The following is a 20,182-nucleotide window of genomic DNA, read 5'->3' on the forward strand; positions in this document are numbered from 1 at the left end:
CACACATGCACATTTGTTTGACCTTCCTAACAACACTGTGTGATAGATACCACTAATCTCCCCATTTTACAGATGAGAAGATTGAGGATACACAAGTCACAAGATCATTGTGACACACAATCAGTTGTCCAAAGTCACACGATCCGTGTGACTACAAAGCCAGGATTTGAACCCAGGCAGTCTGGCTGTGTTCGTGTACATAACTTCTTTGCTATAATCCCTTTCTGTGGCATTGCCTACTTCTGCCCACCCCAATGACATTCCTGGCTTCTCCTGCATCAGTCTCTCACTCGTGCTTCCTTCCCTCCTCACCCACACCCCCTCCGATGCTCTACCATCAAATGAAACTAGTTATAATTAAAGATGGGTAGTGGCTCCCTGCTTCCCAGAGAAGTCCCCAAAGTCTGTGCTGGGCATTCAGAGTTCTTCCTAATCTGGCCCAATTCACAGCTCCAGCCTCCTCTTCCACCAGCTCATTTTCTGATGACCCTCTCACTGAGCTTAGGTGCCCAGAACACAGTGAAGAATTCGGATCAAGACTGAAGCTGCATTCTCGGGAGTCATCACTGAAAGGTGCTACATGCAGTGATGGAGGGGGAGGGGTCCATCTAGGGAGAGTGTGCAGAGCAAAGGACCTAGGACAGACCTGGAGGAAAAGGAGCACTTAAGGGACAGGCTGAGGAGTGAGACTAAGAAGGGCTCCACAGAGGGGCCCTTTTCAACATCGAGCCTGCAAATTCACTCTTTCCTTTGCCTGGAACACAGCTTTTTGTTTTTTGTTTTTTTACTTTTTTTTCTTTCTCCTTTTATTTTACCATTTTTACATTTACTTACATGTGTATACATTGTTTGTACCACCTTCTCCCACCCCCTCCACCCTCCAACCCCACTCCCCCCCCCAATACCCACTTCCAGGCAGAACCTGTTCTACCCTCTTCTCTGATTTTGTTGAAGAGAAAACATAAAAGATAATAAGAAAAACATAGCATTTTTGCTAGTTTGAGATAAAGATAGCTATACAGAGAGATTCCTAGCGATGCTTCCATGCAATTGTATATCGAAACCCAGTTCATCTCTACCAGACCTCTTCCCTACTTCCTGGTCACCTTCCCATAGTGGCCTCTGCCAATTTACCATTACTATATTCACTCCTACACAGTGAGCACATCAACCACATTCAGTTTTAGGTTTCCTTCTCTTTCCCTATCCCTCCTGTGCACATTCTCCCCTTAGTGTGTGACCCACGTCCAATTATGTTGCTGCATTTGTTTTGGGTCTATAATCTGTAGATGAGGAGAACATGTCATTTTTGGCCTTCTGAGCCTGGCTAATGCCTGGAACACTCTTGCTGACCAGTTCTGCCAGTCAAAATCCTTTGCGACTCACTTCAGCACCAACTCTGTAATATCATTAGGCAGTATCCTGGGCTCAGCATTCTTATGTCTCTTATAGGATTCACTGCACACACTACAATTTATCTTCTTATAAACAACACTCCCAATCTAGCACTTAATAATGGCTAATATCCAAGGAATGAATGGATGGTCCCAGATGTGGCTGACAGGGACTTTCTGATTACTTCCAACATTTCAAATGATTCTGCTCACTGGATCACACAAGATCATACATGCTGGCAAGGTTTCCTGGAACCAACTTGCCCTCACTAGCTACAGCTCAGGGTGATCCTCTTCTTCATTTCTCTTCCAAGAAAAAAGTACAACACTTTAGTCAGAACATGGCACGGCAAAAGTGGCAGTGCCATAGCACACAAACTGTAGGGGCCTTGGAGATCATTGCATCCAAACCTCTTTGTGTCACATGAGGAATTGAAGGCCCAGAAAAGAAGAGGTTTGCATAGGGCAGCAGCTAGCAAGGGGCAGGTGGTATTGGAACCCAGGACTTCTGGCCTTTCCCTGTTGCTTCTTGATCCTGTCTTTCTTGCCCTGGGGACTAAAAGGTAAACCCTGTTTCTGGCCTCTCTACAATTATCCCCAGAGAACGCAGGCTGTCTTCCAAGAACCAGGAAGTTCACAGGCCCAGCATGGAAATTCTCGAATGGTATGGGTGAGCCAACATTCCTGGCTCCTGCAACTGCAGGACTGCTGTATACCCAGGCCCTGGCTGCCACTTCCCAATTGCACAACTAGCTTAGTGCTTCCTGCCGGAGCCTCACCGGGGGGCAGAGGCTCTTTCTTACTCCCCTGTCCCTGCCAACCCCTTGTTTGTATCTGAGGAGAGGCTGTTCTTCCACAACTGTGCTCTCCCTCTCCTCCTTACTTCCTCTACCTCCCATTGCCTACCACTTAGTCACAGTGAGGTCACACTCAGTCTCTGCTCCCAGGCCTCTCCCCAAGGACAGTAGACAGACGTTGAGAGACTGAGGAGGAGGATGCAGCAAGACCTCATGGGGAAAAAATGAGCTTTGAAGGCCAAATCCTGCCCCTGCCAGTTGACCAATTTTGAGGCCTCCCTTCACTTACTTGATCTCTCAAATTTTTGCTGGCAGAGTGGCTCAAATGGTAGAGCACCTGCCTAGCAAGTGTGAGACCCTGAGTTCAAACCCCAGTACTGCCAAGAAACAAAACAAATCGAATCCTTAGTGAAAAAGGAAGGGCTGCTTTGGGAGGCAGTTTCCTCACCTATAAAATAGGGAGAGTAACACATAATTACCTCCCTGGTTCACAATGAGGACTGTGTGAGACCAAAGTACCCTGCCAGAGCCTGGTGATCTGCGCCATGGCTGACTTCCCTTGCCAGGAAGCATGGGGAAAGGCTGCCAAACAAAGGTCTGGGAGCCCACCTGTAGGCCTGCAGGTGTGCTGAGGTCAAAATAAGTGTGTGGGCCTCCCTACAGCCTGCCCAGAGATTGGGGGAGGGAGGCTGGCCCACCCTTGTGCCCAGCACAAGAAACCCTTACAAACAAGGGTTTCTAAGCTCCAGATAGATCACACAGGCAGCTGAACACAAAGGGCCATGCAGCTGGCCATCTCCTGGTAGCTGATGTGACCTCATCTCGGTGTGGACAGTCTAACTCCCTATGCTTCCTGTCCTGGGCCTGGGGCAGTGAGATGTGGGCCCCAGGCTGGGGGGCTTGTGGGTACTCAGGCAGAAAGCATAGTGCACAGCCCACAACCCAAACTGTTAACACCCCATGTTCTGTCAGGGTCACAGAGTCCCTGGAAATCTCCACCCTTCTGCACTTAAGGTAAATCGGTTGGACTGTCAGATAAGATGTTATCTCCCATTTTAAGACCTTGAGTGAGAAGCTTCTTCTATGGTCTCCTCTCCCTTGATACTTGCAGTTTAATAAACTGCACTGGCTGGAAGTCCTTCTTCACAGCTAATCTAGATTTCTCTGTAATGGAGCCTATCTGTGTTGTAGGCCTCCAGGGAAAAGGGAAAGTAGATGGCTCTCATTTGTCGGCAAATTTCCCAGTCTTCCTGATGAATCAAATTGCAACAGTTGCCTGCCTAAGAGGTTTTGGTTTAGGACTCAAGGTTATTCCTCTGACGTGAAGGACGCACCCAGGATTAACAGCCTTTTAGGAAATATTAGTAGTGACTTTTGATCCCTCTACAAATAAACAAGAGAATATGCAATATATGTTTGCCTTAGATCCCCAGCTCCATCCCAAACTTCCAGTCACCTTGGAGTTGGAATATCAGAATATAGGGAAAGAGCCCTAGTGATTGTCTGATGTACCCCCCCACATTGGAATTGCTTTCCCCTCCCTCTTGCTGTCTTTCTTTCCACCCAATCATCCTTCAGAGCTACACTCAGATACCACCTCCTCCATGAAGCCCACCCTGAGCTCCCAAGAAGAACTATACTGTAATAATTGACTCAAGAATCTTTCAACCCCCACCCCCACCACACATACCACCCTCTCTTCATACTATACTGTGGGCTCCTCCAGCACAGAGATCATATCTTCATTTTCTATGTTCCCATACCTGGCAAAATGTAGGTGTGTCCCTCCCCCACACACTCAATTTATGGAATAAATTAATTTTTCAACTGACAAAATTGGGGCTAAAAATATTAAGCCAGGGTTATACAGCTAGTTACTGGCAGAAACAGGAGCAAAACCCAGGCTCTGCCTTTGTGTCTAATTCCAGCTCTTTGCCCCACTTTTGGACCTCCCAGTATTGCCTCTTGCTGTCTCCCTTAGATCTCCTCCTCCCAGCAAACTCCCACTCACACCTCTGCTCAGTCATCACACCCTGTCCTGCCTCCCACTTCTCCCAGGCTTCCCAAGAGGAAGATCCTCTTCCTTGGCTTTGCTGTCCTCTTTGCCTGCCCTGTCCACCCATCTGTGATCTCTCCAACACCACCTGCCCCTAAACAAAGCTCTCCCTACGTCTAACCTCGCCCAACCTCTTCCAGAGCCCCAAGCTGATGTCCCTCACCTGGTTCCACAAATTCTTGTGCACCAGGTGTGCCTCAGACTCACCAAGATGCAATGCAGGCTAAGCCTCCAGAGACTTGGTAGACTTTTGGACTAAGTGCAATTCATTCCTACATGACTGCTCCATTAGTTGACACTCTTTGGAGGGGATTCTGAAGAGAAGCCCTCATCACTGGATCATGGTTGAAGCAGGATGCTGGACTCCTAGCTCTTTAATTATGAAAGCCAGGTGACTATGAAATGTCTCCAAGGTGTACTTAATCTTTGTATCCCCTACACCTGGCTTGCCCAAAATTTATAGGATAAATGTCTTCTTGCCCGAGTTCTTACCTGTCTGTTGAAATCTAGGCCATTTCGGTCACTTCCTGGAAGAGATAACAAATAAATACATATTAGCTGCCAGTGGAAAAGGAAGGGGCGATGGTTAGAGAGAAAATATGAGGTTGAGAGGAGCATGTTTTTATTTTGATAAGGAACCACCATTTCCCCTACAGCCAGGACCCTTCTGCTCATCCAATTTTCTAGAAACATCTTGGGAAACACTCCTCCAGAGAGGTGGACAGCTAGGGAGTCACCTTGGAGGGCAAGCAGGGTGAGTCTGTCACAGCAACCAGAGTGCTTGCTGCAATGTACACCACCCTATATGGAATCCCCAGGTAACAGCTGTGACATCTCTCAAAGACTAGCAAGAAGAGGCTAGCCACAGATCCTAAAGGAACTGCTCAAAGGCAAGCCCAGTCTTCCAGGGGTGGTAACTCCTAAATGATGTCAGATAGCTAGGTGTCTGTCCTATCTCCTTCACACATTTATTTATTTCATGTATTGTTCATCTTCTTTCTTTTGTAATAAATGTTACACTGAAAAATTAAATATGTGCTCAATAAAGAAATTTTTTGGTATAGAAAAAGCCTAAAATAATAGAAAAATTGCTCTGCTGAGGGAGCCATAATTAATTTTTTACATAATTTTTGCATATTTTATAGCCTTTTTATGCTTGTTTTTTTCATAGATGTATACCATTCTGAATAGATTGTTACCCTGATTTTTCCAGGGAATACATCAGAAAAATTTCTCTTAGGCTATTAAGAAACATGGAAAACATATTTTTCCTATGCTTATAAACCTCACGTTTAATGGCTACATAAAATTCATTGGATATGTGTACCATGATTTGCTTAACCATATACCTATTGCTGGAGGAATTGTTTCTGTTCTTAACAAAAGTTTCCTAGTCACACAGCTTTCCAGACCAGGTGCTGCCACACAAACTTCCTTTGGACTCCATGATTATTGGCTCCATAATAGCAAGGAAATGACTATTATTGAATACTATGTACTCATAACCTGCCACTGTGCTTAGCATGTAATATGAGCTCAAAAAACAGTCGTTGAAGGGTTGGGGATGTAGTTCAGTGGTAGAGGGATTGCCCAGCTTATACAAGGCGCTGGGTTCAATCCCTAGCACTTGCGCATATGTGTGTGTGTGTGTGTGTGTGTGTGTGTGTGTGTGTGTGGGTGTGTGTTGAATGAATGAATAAATGAATGAGCAAACAAATTCAGAACCCCCATAGTAGCTTTCAAATAAAGTCTAAATTCCTTAGCACAACATGTAATTCCCATTTGTCCTGTTTCTGCCTACCTTTGCTGCTTTGTCTTCTGCAACTCATAATCTTACCTTACTCCCTCCCGGGCTCTGGCAACACAGAGTACTCACATCCACAGGTCACTATGCCCTGTCCTGTTACTGCCCAGCACTGTTCCCATGCCCACACAGGTCACTCCGTCCTCCCTCGGGAGTGCGGGAGTCCTCCTAATTGGCCATGTGCATTCACGCACATGCATGATGTAAGTCCCCATTCATTCACAAATTCCCTCAGAACTGGGCAGTGACATTCATTTTTGTGTCCTCAGTGGCCACCACACCATCAGAGGCGCAGGAAGCAGCTCAAAAGTGACTGAACGGGATCTAAGTGAATCCTCGGAGCTCCTTAATCCTGTGCTCAGCCCAGATGATGACAGGAAGCACAACCCTGTCCTGCATGCTTGAGACATCTGGAAAAACTGGGACAGCAAGACAACAGCAGAGGATGAAGGTCATGAGGTCATGGGAGGGAGGAATATGGTGAAGTACAAGGTGACCTTCAGAAGAGGCTTGGTATTGAGATCACTGAGACAATACATAAATATAGGAGAGGAGCTAAAGTTGAGAAGGCCCCCACACTTCAATTAATTGTGCTTACAGGGGTAGACCAACAGGTAAAATTGCTTTCATTAAAAAAAGACAAAACAAAACTTTGGTGACATTTGTAAAACTGGTGTAAAGAAGAGTAATTTTTTGGAGGGATGGGGTGGTACTGGGCTTTGAATTTGAGGCTTCAAGATAGATAGGCAGGGCTCAACCTCCTGAGCCCCACCCTTTGTGCTGCAGCTGCTTTTTCAATATGGTCTCATATTTGTGTATGATCTTCTTATTTATGCTTCCTACATAGCTGGGATGACAGTACATAAAAACATACCCAGTTTTTATTGGTTGAGATGGGTTCTCATGAAGTTTCTGTTGTGCTGGCCTCCAACAGAGACCCTCCTGATCTCTGTCACCTGAGGAGCTAGGATGGTAAGTGTGAACCATTGTACCAAGCAAGAGGAGAATTTTTTAAAGATCTGGCAAAAGAGAAACTTATGGATGCCAGGCGCTGTTCTGGGCACAGGGTACAATGTTGAAGAGGCATAAGTTGCTGGGCTCATGAGCTTCTATTCTTGTGGAGGAGACATAAAAGGAATGAGCAAACAGATTTCTAACACAATTTCATTTAAAGATGATGACTGTGTAGAACACGTCACAGTAGGGGGACAAGAATGCCCAAGGCTGTTCAGCAGGATGGGGAATCAGTGGGAGAGTGCTTGCTTAGCATGCATAAGGCCCTGGGTTGCATCCCCAGCATTGTCAGGGGAGGGGTTAGGGAGGGGAGGAAAGCCACTCAAGGGAGGTGTCATTTTCACTGAATGAAATGAGGTCCCAGTTATTTGGAAATCTGGGGAAAATCATTCCAGACAGCAGGACATTCCTGAAGCAGGAAGAGCATTTCATGAGTATGGCTGGAGAGTGGAGCCAGGGATGAGATGATATGGGATGTGGTCATCAGGTTTTACTAAAGACTGCAACTTGCACTCCAAGGTAGATGGTGAGTGCTTTGGAGGCTTAGAGTAACATGGTCTGACTTAAATCTTTAAACCTGCAGGGAGCAGCTGAGGAGGGCAGGAGAACAGGAAGGAGACTGGCTGGGAGGCTGGCCCAGGTGAAAGGACTGCAGGCTGGAGGGAGTAGTAGCAGTGGGAGCAGGGAGAGGGCTGGATTCGGGAGGCACTGAGCTCTCCTGGAGTCCGGAGAGTGCGGCTGATGCAGAGAACCAGCTGTGGAAGAAGGGGCAGGACGGTTCCAAGAGGGTAGGCTTTCTTGGTGGAGGGAATGGTTGCCATTCTAACGACTGGAATGGAGGTGGAGTAGCAGACCAGCAGCATTACAGCTTGGACATGTTAAGTTTGAGATGCCAGGCAGACTTCCCAGGAGAGGTGGGAAAATGAATTTGGACTCAAGAGAAGTGCCGGTCAGGAAGTAGAGACTGGTAGCTATCAACTTTTAGGAGGTATTTAAAGCCATAGGACTCAGAGAGGTCACAGAGGAACTGAGTCTGGATGAAAAAAAAAAAAAAAAAAGGTGGGGGGTCAAGGGTGGTTGAGGAGGTGGAGCCAGCAAATAAGCCTGAGAAGGGCAGGCTCTCAAGTAGAAGCAAGACTGGGCAAGTATGGTGTCCTAAAAGGTAAGAAAAGGTGTTTCCAGAAGGGAGTAATATGCCCAAGAATGAGACTAAGAGTAAGAAAAAAATTTGGTATAGGAGTAAAAAAAGAAAGAAAAAAAAAAAAACTTGACTTGTAGGGTCATCCCATTTGTGGACACAATTAAAAACGGCTTCGCTTTTGACTTCTGTGAATGCTGTTAGAACGCTGTTTGTGAGATCTAAGTAACAAAATGAAGAAAGGTGAGGAAGCAGAATTCAGAGATGACTTTTAAAACTCATCAGCCAACAAAATCAACACTTGTGCTCACCTAGAAGCTTCCCGTGGCCCCTCTTAGGAGGCTGCTCACCATGAGGACCTGTGGCACTTGTTCAGAGCCTGGTGACAGAGCCTCCCTTCTCAGCAAATTCATCCTTCTCTGCCTTGAAATCTCTGCCTACTTTTTCTTGTTCCCAAGGCTAATTGAATGGCTGAACTGGAGGTGCCGGGGCCTGCCAGGGCTTCCCAGGACACTGGTCCCTCGATGCTCCAGGAGAAGGGAGAATTGACACAGTTCAGCCCAGCCCGTCGGCACTTTTACCACAAAAGCTGTTCCTATTCCTATTCTAATTCCCTGGCATAGCAGGTAAGCAAGTTCTGGGAGACGTGGATTCTCACAGGGCTCTCAGCCCGTGAGGAGGAACTCCGTGCATGCGGGGCTCTGGGTCAAGATGCAATGGCAGGGCCCACTAGCAGCATTGAGTTCACATCTGATGACATCATGGACTGTCTTTCCAGATCTGGCCGAGGGAGCTGCCTCAGCCCTCGTTTTGCTGTTGTTCTGGTCCTGCTTCTCTCCCATAGTCCACTGGACTTGTTTCACCTGGCAACTCTCCCCACCCAGCCTCCAGGAAGGAGGTGCTACCCGGGAGGTGTGGGCCGTGACCTGGCTCATTGCTGTTCCAGTGTTCCACATTAAGGTGGCTGGTGAGGCTGTTCCCAGAATAGTGAGGAGACCTCCCCCTTTCACAGAGAAATGAAGGAAGGCCATGATCACAATAAATACTAGTGCATGCTTTCCAGAAACTTTTTCCCACCCTGTAAGATGAGGTTCATTGAATATTTGGGAAGAGTCCTGGGCCTGATGTCCAAGGACTGGCATGCAAACCTGAGCAAAACCTCAAGCTAAGTCACAAATCTCAAGCTTTGTGCCTTGGTCAAAGCAGAGACCTCCTGAAGCCTCAGGCTTCTCATTGGCAAAACAAGATCATGCATCCCTTCTATGTCCTTCCCAGGGATCTGGAGTGACCCATTGAGACAAAGCTTGTGAGAGTGCTTGTCCATTGGGAAGCACTGTGCAGTCAGGGAGGTGGGCCCCAGACAATCTGGGCCAGTTCCCTGCAAGTAGAGCCTGATTCTATGTTAGGGACTTTGCACATGCTGCTCCCACTCACAGGAATGCCCTTTCTCTTCCTCATCTCTACCTAGAAAATACCTACTTATCCTTCATGACTCAATCAAATGTCACATTGTGAAGCTTTTCCAAAGCAATTAAGGGATTTCTTCCTTTGCATTTCCTTGTCTCTCATTTATGTCTCTTAACAGCCTGTATCACATTTTTTAGACTCCATGGTTTGTGCATCAGTTTCCTTCATAGACTGTGAGATTCCAGGGGCAAGAGACCTCATCTTTGGACCCCCCCAAGTACCTAACTCAGGGTCTATAACATAGCAGGTGCTGAATAACTATTTTAACTGATCCAAGTTTCTGAGCAACTACTATAAAAATGAACCTATTCAGACCTAAGCATCCACAGGCATCGCCACACCTGCAGCCACTTGAACACATCCCACTTTATCCAAAAAGGGAGACTCTTCTGCCACTTGCAGAAAAAACAGAGGACCGAGAACATACAGCCAGGACATTCTTTTTAGAGGTCACACTTGTAGTCAATCTCAAAGGAGAAAACATCTTTTGAGGTCACTCTCCTCCCCCTGCCCGCCCCCAAGAGAACAGGAATCAGAACAAGAGCTCAGATTTCTCGACTATGGGACCCTTGCAATTTTCCCAATAAATCCACGGTGTCTGGTGTTTGACACAGAAACAGTGAGCATTAGACTTTTAATCTACAGCTTAGGCAAATAAACAGGAAAAATGATGATCGAATTTGGAAGTGATTTAAAGCAGAAAGCAATACATAAAAGTGGATGACAGAATCAGGATTAGGAAATATTTTTGGCAGACTCCAATAGGTCAAAAACAAGATAGCTCAGCACTGGTGGCTCACGCCTGTAATCCTAGCTACTCAGGAGGCAGAGATCAGAAGGATTGTGGATCGAAGCCAGCCCAGGTAAATAGTTCACAAGACCCTATCTTGAAAAATCCCTTCACACACACAAAAAAAGGGCTGGTGGAGTGGCTCAAGGTGTAGGTCCTGAGTTCATACCCCAGTACCACAAAAAAAAAAAAAAAGAATCAATCAAAGATAGGAGAGGCTGAACTATGTATTTAAAAATGGTATAGATGGTAAATTTTATGTTATGTAATTCTTTACCACAAAAAATTTAAGTAAACCAAAGATTTGTTTTTATCAGGGAATTGTTTTAACAAATTATGCAACATGGAAATCTACTTTTTCTTATTTTGCAGTATTAAGGTTTGAACTCAGGGCCTTCACCTTGAGCCAATCCACCAGCCCTTTTTTTGTGATTTTTTTTTAAGATAGGGTCTCAAGAACTATTTGCCTGGGCTGGCTTCGAAACACAATCCTCCTGATCTCTGCCTCCTGAGTAACTAGGATCACCGGCGTGAGCCACTGGCACTTAGTGGAAATCTGCTTTTCTAATCCATAACAGATAGTCAGCTAACATAGTCAAATTGTACAAAGATAAGCTCTGCTTTTAAGACGGCTTGCTACCTCCTGATACTTTCTTCCACAATTCCAACAACCAACTTCAAACCAGAATCAAGAATAGAGATACTCACAACTGAGACATATGGCAATTAAAGATTCAACTGGCAGATTTTAATGAAACTTGACCAAGAGAATAAAATGAGGGATTCGTTTTATTAGGTGTAATAATGATTCTGTGCTCAAAAAGGAAAATGTCTTTATGTTTTAGGGATGCATACTCCTACATCGAGGACTGAATGATAGAATGTCTATAATTTACAAGAAAATATTCTAGCAACAAGAAGGGCAGAATCTGGATGGTTGGTGAGAGTGGGTGATAAGTATAGGGGAGCTCATTGTATTTGTCTCTAGTCTTGTGTATGCTTGAAACTATCCATAGAAAGTTATAAAAGAAAATAAAAGTCCTAAATAAAATACTGCAAAAAATGGATGAAGCAATACAGTGAAATGTTAAAGCATGAATCCAGATGATAGTAGGTGGTGGGTCTTTTAAGCTAGTTTTTCTGTCTTCCATATGACTAAAATTTTTCAAAAGCAAAATTGAAGAAAATTCAATGAAGGAATATTTAAAAGCACCTGTACAGTGCCTGCTACATAACAAATGCTAAAATAAATGTCAATGGGCTTTTCTTCCTGTCCCAAATATTGGCAGGAAAGAGAAGCAGGTTAGTCTGTGGCTCCAAAGGGCCAATGGTAGAAGCCATGGCGAATCAGATTTCATCTGTGTACAAGGGAAAATTCGGTAAGAAGTGGAGCTGTCCAACAGTGAAGACTGAGGTTCGTCATGGACAGAGCTCCCCATTCCTTGGACTATTCAGCCAGAGGCTACTTAGTTCAGGACTGCCATTGAATCGGTTTGTGAGTTAACGGGACAATTTGATAGTGTAAAAGGGGGACTCTCAATGACATTTAATATGCTATCTCTAAAGTCTCAGGATTCAATGCAGTGGATCGCAATGTACCAGGGCTTTTTCTTCCCTTCCCACCATATTGTCATTGTTAGTAGCACCTGTAGGGAGGCACAAGGAGGACCAAAGAACTCTCTTTACTATCTCCCTCCCTCCTGTTTGTATTGCACACAAATGAAAGATCAAGTGAACAGTGGGCTCACAAAGCAAGCTTCAGAATCTCCCATTTATAGGTGTTGGGGGCAAATAGGCATAGAAATGTAGGCCAAGCTGGACGGCCCCCTGCTGGGGTCTCTCCAAGCTTCTTTTGGCTTTTATGGGCCTTTGGAAGTCTCTGGACCTTAACAAGGTCCTCCTTGGGAGGGAGCAAGAGGAAGGCAAACTCCTGTCTTCATCCAGGCAGATTCTTAGCCTTTTGGAAGATACAGTATTATCATTTACCCTGGTTTGCAGAGAAGAAATCTGAGTCTCAACAAGCTTAAGTGATTTGCACAAAGTGACAGAACTTCTATAGCATTGGTGTGGGTTGGGATTGAGCCTCAGGGGAAGAGCAAACCCTCATGCCTCCAACCATGTGTAGTGTGAAACCTCACTCTAGCATAACTCAGTGTTAGCAGCTCACCAACTCAGAGAATGTCTGAGGACTCATCCCAGGCCCAATTTCACTCCCCTCAACTCCAGAGTCTCCCTGGTCCCACCTGGTACCCAGGACCACTCATCACTAACAAGAGTCCAACAAAGAATCCAGGGCTACAATTGAAGGGATCTGGGCTAAATGCAAAGACAACATCTTGGCACACAGGATCTGGGATTAAGTGACCAAAAGAGGAAAAGAGACCCATGGAACTCTTGCGAAGCTCAGGATTCTGGATAGGTTCCCTTAGGCTAGGACAGTTCTAATAACCCAACCAAGTGAGGAGAAATCCAAGAATCACTATGTAGGAGGTATCCCTTGTCAAAAGTAGCTTCCACCTCCACTTTTCCTCCCCTTGGCACCTGGTAGACATTGGATCAGCAGTGACCTGTGCAACTGGGCCAGGTTCCCTTACACTTACACCAGGAGCTGGAGGAGGTGGGGGCGGGGGTGGGTGGGTGGTAGGCCCCCCCCCCGGCAGGAATCTCCCCTCAGGAAGGCAGCCTGCTTTCCTACCTCTGAGCTGAGCCAACAGCCCAGCCTCACAGACCTGGCTGATTTGCATAGCTTTGGCAGCTCTGGGATGTGAGTTTGCCTGGGGAGCAATTCTCTGGGTGAGGGAGGTGGAAGAACGCACCAAGAACTGTTCAAGCAGGATTTTTCACTTCTGCTTGGTAAACAATGCAGAGCACTGGCAATGGGGCTCAGCCCCTCCCATTTCTAGACTGTTCTCTCTCAGTAGCTCTGCTCCCCAGTATAACCTAATAAGACGTCCAGTGATACTTTATGACCAACTCGATGATAGCAATTACTCAAGTGCCAAGGCCTCATTCTTGCTAGGCTTGGTAGGCCAGAGTCTTACTGCTTGAGCAATGCCCCCAACCCTTTTTGCTTTAGTTATTTTTCAGATAGACTCTTGAATTTTTGCCAGAGTTGGCCTCAAACCATAATCCTCCTACCTATTCCTCTTGTGTTGCTGGGATCACAGATGCACCCCACACCATGTCTGTCTTATTAATTGGGATGGGGTGTCACTAACTTTTTGCTTGGCATAGCCTCAAACTGCAATCCTCCCAATCTCTTCCTCCCAAGTAGCTGGGATAATAGGCATGAGCCATTGTGCCTAGCCAATCTAGTCTATCTGTTTTGGTACTTCAAGTTCCTCCATTGAACTGGGAAGTGTAGCCTAAAGATAAGAGTTCTTATCTTAGTTCTAACAAGCTCGGCTCTAGGGTCACTTCAAAGGCTGTTAGACTTAGGGCAAATATTAATCTCCATAGTCTTCAATTTCCCTTAAATATGAAAGCAAAAAGTTTCTATCCCCATTCCAGCCACCTTTATAGGAGTGGGAAAATGCCCAGAAGGAACCTAAGGACAACCTCTGAAGCCACCAGAAGAATAGGGCACAGGAGGTCCAAAATGGACTGTGGGAAGAGCACTGGCTTAGGAGTCCAGAGGTCTCACTTTCAGTTGTCTACTAGCTGAGTATTTCTGTTCAAATCAGGGTGTGGTAGCATGCCTGCAAGCAGTGGGAGGTAGGCGGAGGCAGGAATCACTCATGGATCTCAATGACCTTTTTCCTTTCCCTAAACTTGGTATTGTATGATAGCTTTCCAAGATCAGAATCAGTTTTCCCGAAGACATCCACTTACTATCCTTGGACTGGATGATCTCTCAGGTTTTCTCTAGACTTACAGTCTGCGGACTTGAGAGGTGTTTCATGATTTAAAGCTTCTACTTCTCCAGCCCAAGGGAGAAAGCAGCAGAGTCCACAGGCTTTGTGACATGGTATATTGAGTGGCTGATGATCGCCCTCTGAATGCACCCTCATGAGATGAAACTGCTCCTGTTCTCCAGTCCCCATAAATGTCAAGAGGCCAGAGCTGTACTACAGGCAGTAGAGGAGCTTGCTGGACCCTCTGCTAACAAGAAACCCAGGACTCTCCTCCTCCCCATGGCAATTTTTCATATGTTGATAAAGAAAGACTCTTCACTGATGTCTTCTAGTCTTCTAATTTGTTAGGAAATGGAATCCACATTTCATCTCCCCCTGGGCTATAGACGGGCCTCTGGGGCTTCCATGATTATCCCTGCATCTCCTGTTGGTGACATGCAGATGCATTACCACAGGGTACCGAAGTGGGCAGCATGGTAAGGGGCAAAGTGGGAGGAGCATCCTGGGCAGATGACACCAGACCTCAGAAAGAGTCCAGGGACTCCACTGTTGCAAGGAGTGGGGCCTGAAATCCAAGTTCTCCATCAAACTCTCCACTCGAGAGTTGAGTGTGGTGATGTACTTCTGTAATCCCAGCTAAAAGGGAGGTGGGAGTAGGAGGACTATCGTTCAAGACCAACCTGGGCAAAAGTTAGCCAGAAGACCCTATCTCAATAACAAGCCAAACGTAGAGGTGCATACCTGCAATCTCAACTACTAAGGAGACAGAAGGATCACGGTCTGAGACCATCCTGAGCAAAAGCATGAGACCTTATCTGAAATACAAGCTAAAAACAAAAGGACTAGGGCTCAAGTGTAACATGAGGTCCCAAATTCAATCCCCAGTATTGCCACCCCACACACACCAAAAAAAAAAAAAAAAAAACAACTAAAAAACCCTCCACTTATAGTCCACTGACCCTGGAAAAACAATAAAATCCAACATCAAAGAATATTAAATAAGCTCTGTTAAGTAAGAGCTCTGTCTGATCACACCCAACAAGCCCATCTCAAAACGTCCAATTGCTTTTTTTCTATCTGTACCTTTTTGTGCTTCAGCGGGCCACTGAGACTCCTAGATTTGGATCTGCCCTTTATAGGTAAGGAAATGGAGTCCCAGAGAGGCAGGTAACAGCTGTGCACACTACACTTTACCTTATCTCCAAATGAAATCTATGGAGTTGTTGCAGAAACTCAAGGGGGGAGGGCGTGGGACCTGTAGATTTTCCAGAACTATAAATACCATCTAGTCTTGTTGAATCTGTCCCATCTCTTAGCACTGGGGGGAGGGGGGGTTTTCCCACCAGCTTCCTCCCTTCTTTCCTACATCCTGAGAAGTGAAGACACACTTGAGCTAGGATCCACATAAGTTGCCCAGAGAAGGTTGATGTGACAGATGCAGCACCCTGGAGGTTCCCTGTGGGGTGACGTGGCTTTGGTTAAGGACTGTCACTGAAGCATGTTTCCAGCTCTGGGGTCCTGGAAGCATGCAGACATAACAGTGTGCTGACCATGAGTGAATGCACAGGCAAACCTACTTGGGAGAGAGTCCAAGCTCCCAGCAGAGGTTCCCTGGATTGGTGGACACTTTGTCCCCCTGGAATAAATCATACAAACAGCATTGCTAGCTGGCAGGCACTGTTCTCTGTGCTTCACAAACCTTGGCTCATTTGATCCTCACGGCAGCCCTATGAAGTAGATACTATTATTACTCCCATTTTATAGATGAGAAAACTGAGCAGAGAGCCTTTAAATAATGAGCAATGAACAGTCAGCCTTTAAATAATGACCCCAAGGTCAGAGTAGGTTAGGGAGCACAGGAGCCCTTGGTAACTCACTCGAGAAGGTTGGGGTGCAGCCATTCACACCATTCACAGCACCTGACAAATACAATACTAACAGTGTGTGGAAAGGACCCCAGCATATTAGAGATGGAAGAGGTCTTAGAACCCTCAATTGCACACTCTTCATTTGATGCACAGATTCGGGGAAGTGACCTGTCTACAGTTGCAGATTGGTGGTAAAGATGAGTCCAGAATTCATAAAGATGAATCCAGAATTCATCTGTCCCCACACTTCCTCAGGCAAAGTGCAGAGACCGTTTATACTATGACAATATAGATTTTTTAAAAATGAGAACAACCAGTCCATGGCCACCAGAACTACAAGGTACTCACTGGTGGAGCTCAAACACCCTCAGATCACTGAGAGAGTAAACTGAGCCCAGGCACAGGAGGGGACAGAGATCCAGCCTGTTGTCTGAAAGGCAGAGTCATACCCCACCACCAGACCACCAGACCACCAGCAGATCTCCTGGCTGAGGAGATGGGCTGCAGGGAGCCAGCCATATGTGGGCCTTCCTTTGATAACTTTGAGCCCTGGAGCCCAGCTGGCTTAACCCCTTTTGTCCATGCTTCCCTCTGCAAGAAAACCTTAATCATTCTCATTTGAATTTCAAATGACCTCTCCCCTCTCCCCCTCCCCAACCCAACAGGCTTTGAGGCAAGGATATGGAAATTCACCCTGCAGTATGGAAATCATCGCCCTATGCAAATTGGGCGTGAGACCCCATTGCCATAGCAACCACCAGGTTTCCTTTCCTTTCTGCATGCACCTCTCTGGGCTCCCTGGCTTAGATTTTTCCATCCTCTCCTCAGCTCCAGCAAAGGAGGAAGTGGGGGGGAAGAGAACAAGTCTCCTCCTGGGGCTTTGCTGGAACTGAGAGCAGGCAGTCAGGGTGACCCTACCTGAGGTCCCCTGCAAGGCCAGACCTGCCAGTGCCACCCCTGGAACAAATCTGGATGGGGGTACACCCAGGCAAGGGTAGCTGGTGGTAGTTCTGGGCTGGGTTAACCCAAAGTTTGGCTAGGTGTTGAGAGGATGGAGTTCTGGAGTCTGGGGGACACAGTGAAGTCCCCAGAGGTGGTGTCAAGAGAAGGGGGGTGTGGGGTACTTCCATGGTGCCAGTGTTAGGAGATGAAAGGCACTGCATGGAACCTGTATGTAAATTGCCATGCAAATGAACACCTATTATTGTTTGACTCAACAGCAGCACTGGTCCTTTTTGGGAGATGCCTGCAGCTCTGTTTCCCAGGCACTATGGCACAAACGCCTGCCCTCCCTGGGTCACCCAGAGCCCCACTGTCACCCCAGAAGTGCCCACCAGTGAGCTTGCCAGCGCCTAGAGAACTCCAGGCAGGTGCCTTGAACAGCTAGTAGCTGAAGCTCGTTGACAAGAAATTCGACTACGTTGGAGGCTCTGGTCATGCTCCAGCCCTGCCCGACACTGGGGCTCAAGTGAAGGGCTATAGCCTCAGCTGGCATGATCATGTGTGGTGTCCCTTTAACCTGCCCCTAAGTCCCCAAACCAGAGGTTGAGGGGAGTAGGGATGAAAGGGAAGCTAGGCCCACTGGCTTCTTCCCCAACTTGGCAGTGCCTGAGAGGGTGAGGATGCCTACATAGAGAGGCCCTTCCCCAGGAAGAGGTGTAGACACTGGAGACCCACTAGCAGATCTCTGGCCTGAACTCCACCCTCCCATAGCTGTGTAGCACCCTGGGGCCCAACACACTTTGGAAAGAAGGACTTCAACTACAGAGGAGAGGGCCTGGAAGAGCACCCACCCCAGGGGTTGATGTGGAGTTTGTGTGAGTTTGTTTTTCCATCTGGGTGTCTCCGTGTGTGTGTGTCCATGTGCACAGGCATGCATGTGCATATGCACACACTTGGGGGTGGGGCGGAACAGAGTAGGTTTGGGCAGCTCCTGGGCCCCTAAGACTTATCCTAATTTACTTGCTCATTTCTCTTTCAATTCTTTTTCCACTTGTTCGGCGCTTTTCCAAGCCAGGTGTTCACTGCCCTAATTGTTTCTTGAGGAGGTGGGTGGACCTGAGAGACCAAAAGTACTTGCTCACAGCTTGGGAGTGGGGGGTTCCATTTTTGGGTGCCTTGGGTAAAGGCTAAGGCCCAGAAAGTCACAGTGGCCTTAGAGCCTGGACACTGCTCAATGCCCAGTCGGGTGTGTGCATGTGTGTGTGCTGTGGTGCCAGGCATTCTACCCCAGAGCAAAGGATGAACTGAGATCCTACAGATCCACCACCACCTCCAGAATAGTAGTGAGGGGAATGCCAAGGAATGGCACAGGAAGATGTGTCATTGTTCATGGATGCCAAAGGAAAGGGACATTCTTATACAGAAAGCAGACTCCTCTGAGGCAGTGAGCCTCAAAGCATGGCTCGACAACCAAGGCTAGTCCATGATCTGTTTGTTAAGGTTCAAGGCCAGGTACTCCAAACATGGAGAGGAAGAACTCAGACATGCTAACAGTACATCTGCAGCGGGGATCAGTGCAGTCTTCTTGTGGACTTGGGCATAGAGCTGTTTGGGTGCTGTTGAAAGTGAGTGGGGGGTCAGAACTTGATGCCAGGTTGCACAGCAGGACTGGGTACCAGGCTGTGGCAGACTGGAAATAAAAACAATGGTCTTTCCCTAAGATTGTTTTAAAAAGCAGGTATAAGCCCTAAGGAGGTAACAGGAGCTCCTTGGTAAAGGTGGCACAGGATGCTCTCATCTGGTCTTTCACTTTTGTCCCCTCTGTGGTTGGACCTAAAGGGTGTCCATGTGGTTTTTTTTTTTTTTTTTTTTTTTTAATTTCTTTTCTTTTGTCCATGTTTTTTTGGAGAGATGGCAGGTGCAGCTGCAAGGGGCCAACTTCTTTAAAGGGGCCTCTGAGAGCAGAGAGACTAATATGGCACAGGACTGCCAGCCAACCAGGGCTGTCTGCATGATGTGATCCTACCCTGGTTACCCTGTGGGTCAGGCTGGGAATCTAGGATGAGCAAATGTCTGGGACTGGCAGCCGTGGCACAGGTGTGTGCTGTCGCTATGGCTGTTGCAGTTGCTAAGATTACCCAAGTGATGGAGGCAGATGGGCAATTCCTGGCATCACTGGCCACTGTCCTGAGACCTCCGGCACACAGAACCACAGACTGAAACCTGTGTGTGAATCACCACCTTCTGATGTCCCTGTCACAGAAACCAGAAACAAGGCAAGATGGAAGCCACTCTGCTTTTAGAAGGTGAGGACAAGAGGCAAAGGGCTTATGCTGTAGCATGAGGGTCAGAGGTAAGACATAAGGAAGGACTTCCAGGCACTGAGGATCATATCCTATAGGAAAAGGTAGTCAAGAGATTTTGTGGAGTTGGTTTTTCTTAGGGATAGAAGATAAATAAGGAAAAATAAATCTCTAAGAATAGAGTTCTTGTTTTGTTTTGGTTTTTTTCTTTTTTTTTTTTTTTTGTTGGTAGTACTGGAATTTGAACTCTGGTCTCTACCAGTTGAGCCCCAGCCCCAGCTCTTTTCTCATCTTCCAAGGACAGTTTAGAAATGTCTCCAAAGGGAAAGAGAGAACAAGGTGTCCTCTCAGAATCCTTATATCTTCAGGAATCTGTTTTGATTCCCTGCGCACATCTGCAGGACTCTGGCTTCCTTCTGCTCTTCCAGAGGTGAGGGGCGGAGCAGGAACGACAGGTTTAGACCTAGAGAACACCTCACCCATCTCTTCAATTTGTTCCTGCAGTAACCCTCCTCCCCCCCACACACCCCACACACCCCACACCATTACAAAGAAGCTCAAGTCCTGGGCGCTTGCTCCACGTCTCTGTGTAACAGTTTCATCGTATCCACCTGCATGTTCCCAATAACTACTGATCCACAGATGGATGGTCTTTACATGGTGGTGCACTCTTTTCAAAGTGCTTTTACATACCCTCTGTCATTTAATCACAGAGAATTCATTCAGGGAGAATGAATGTGTGTGCTCACACATAT

The 20,182-nt window shown here is 46.8% G+C and overlaps 1 protein-coding gene across 2 annotated transcripts in view; it reads right to left on the minus strand.

Moving 5' to 3' along the window:
- Pou2f3 (POU class 2 homeobox 3) overlaps positions 1-20,182 on the minus strand; it is a 79,572-nt gene that overhangs the window by 46,880 nt on the left and 12,510 nt on the right. For both annotated transcript variants that reach the window (XM_074066529.1, XM_074066530.1), the window contains exon 3: positions 4,740-4,774. In XM_074066529.1, the coding sequence (XP_073922630.1) occupies positions 4,740-4,774 (35 nt within the window). The remainder of the gene's footprint in view (positions 1-4,739; positions 4,775-20,182) is intronic.

The sequence above is a fragment of the Castor canadensis genome, chromosome 2 (genome assembly GCF_047511655.1).
Source record: "Castor canadensis chromosome 2, mCasCan1.hap1v2, whole genome shotgun sequence".
Classification (NCBI taxonomy): domain Eukaryota; kingdom Metazoa; phylum Chordata; class Mammalia; order Rodentia; family Castoridae; genus Castor; species Castor canadensis.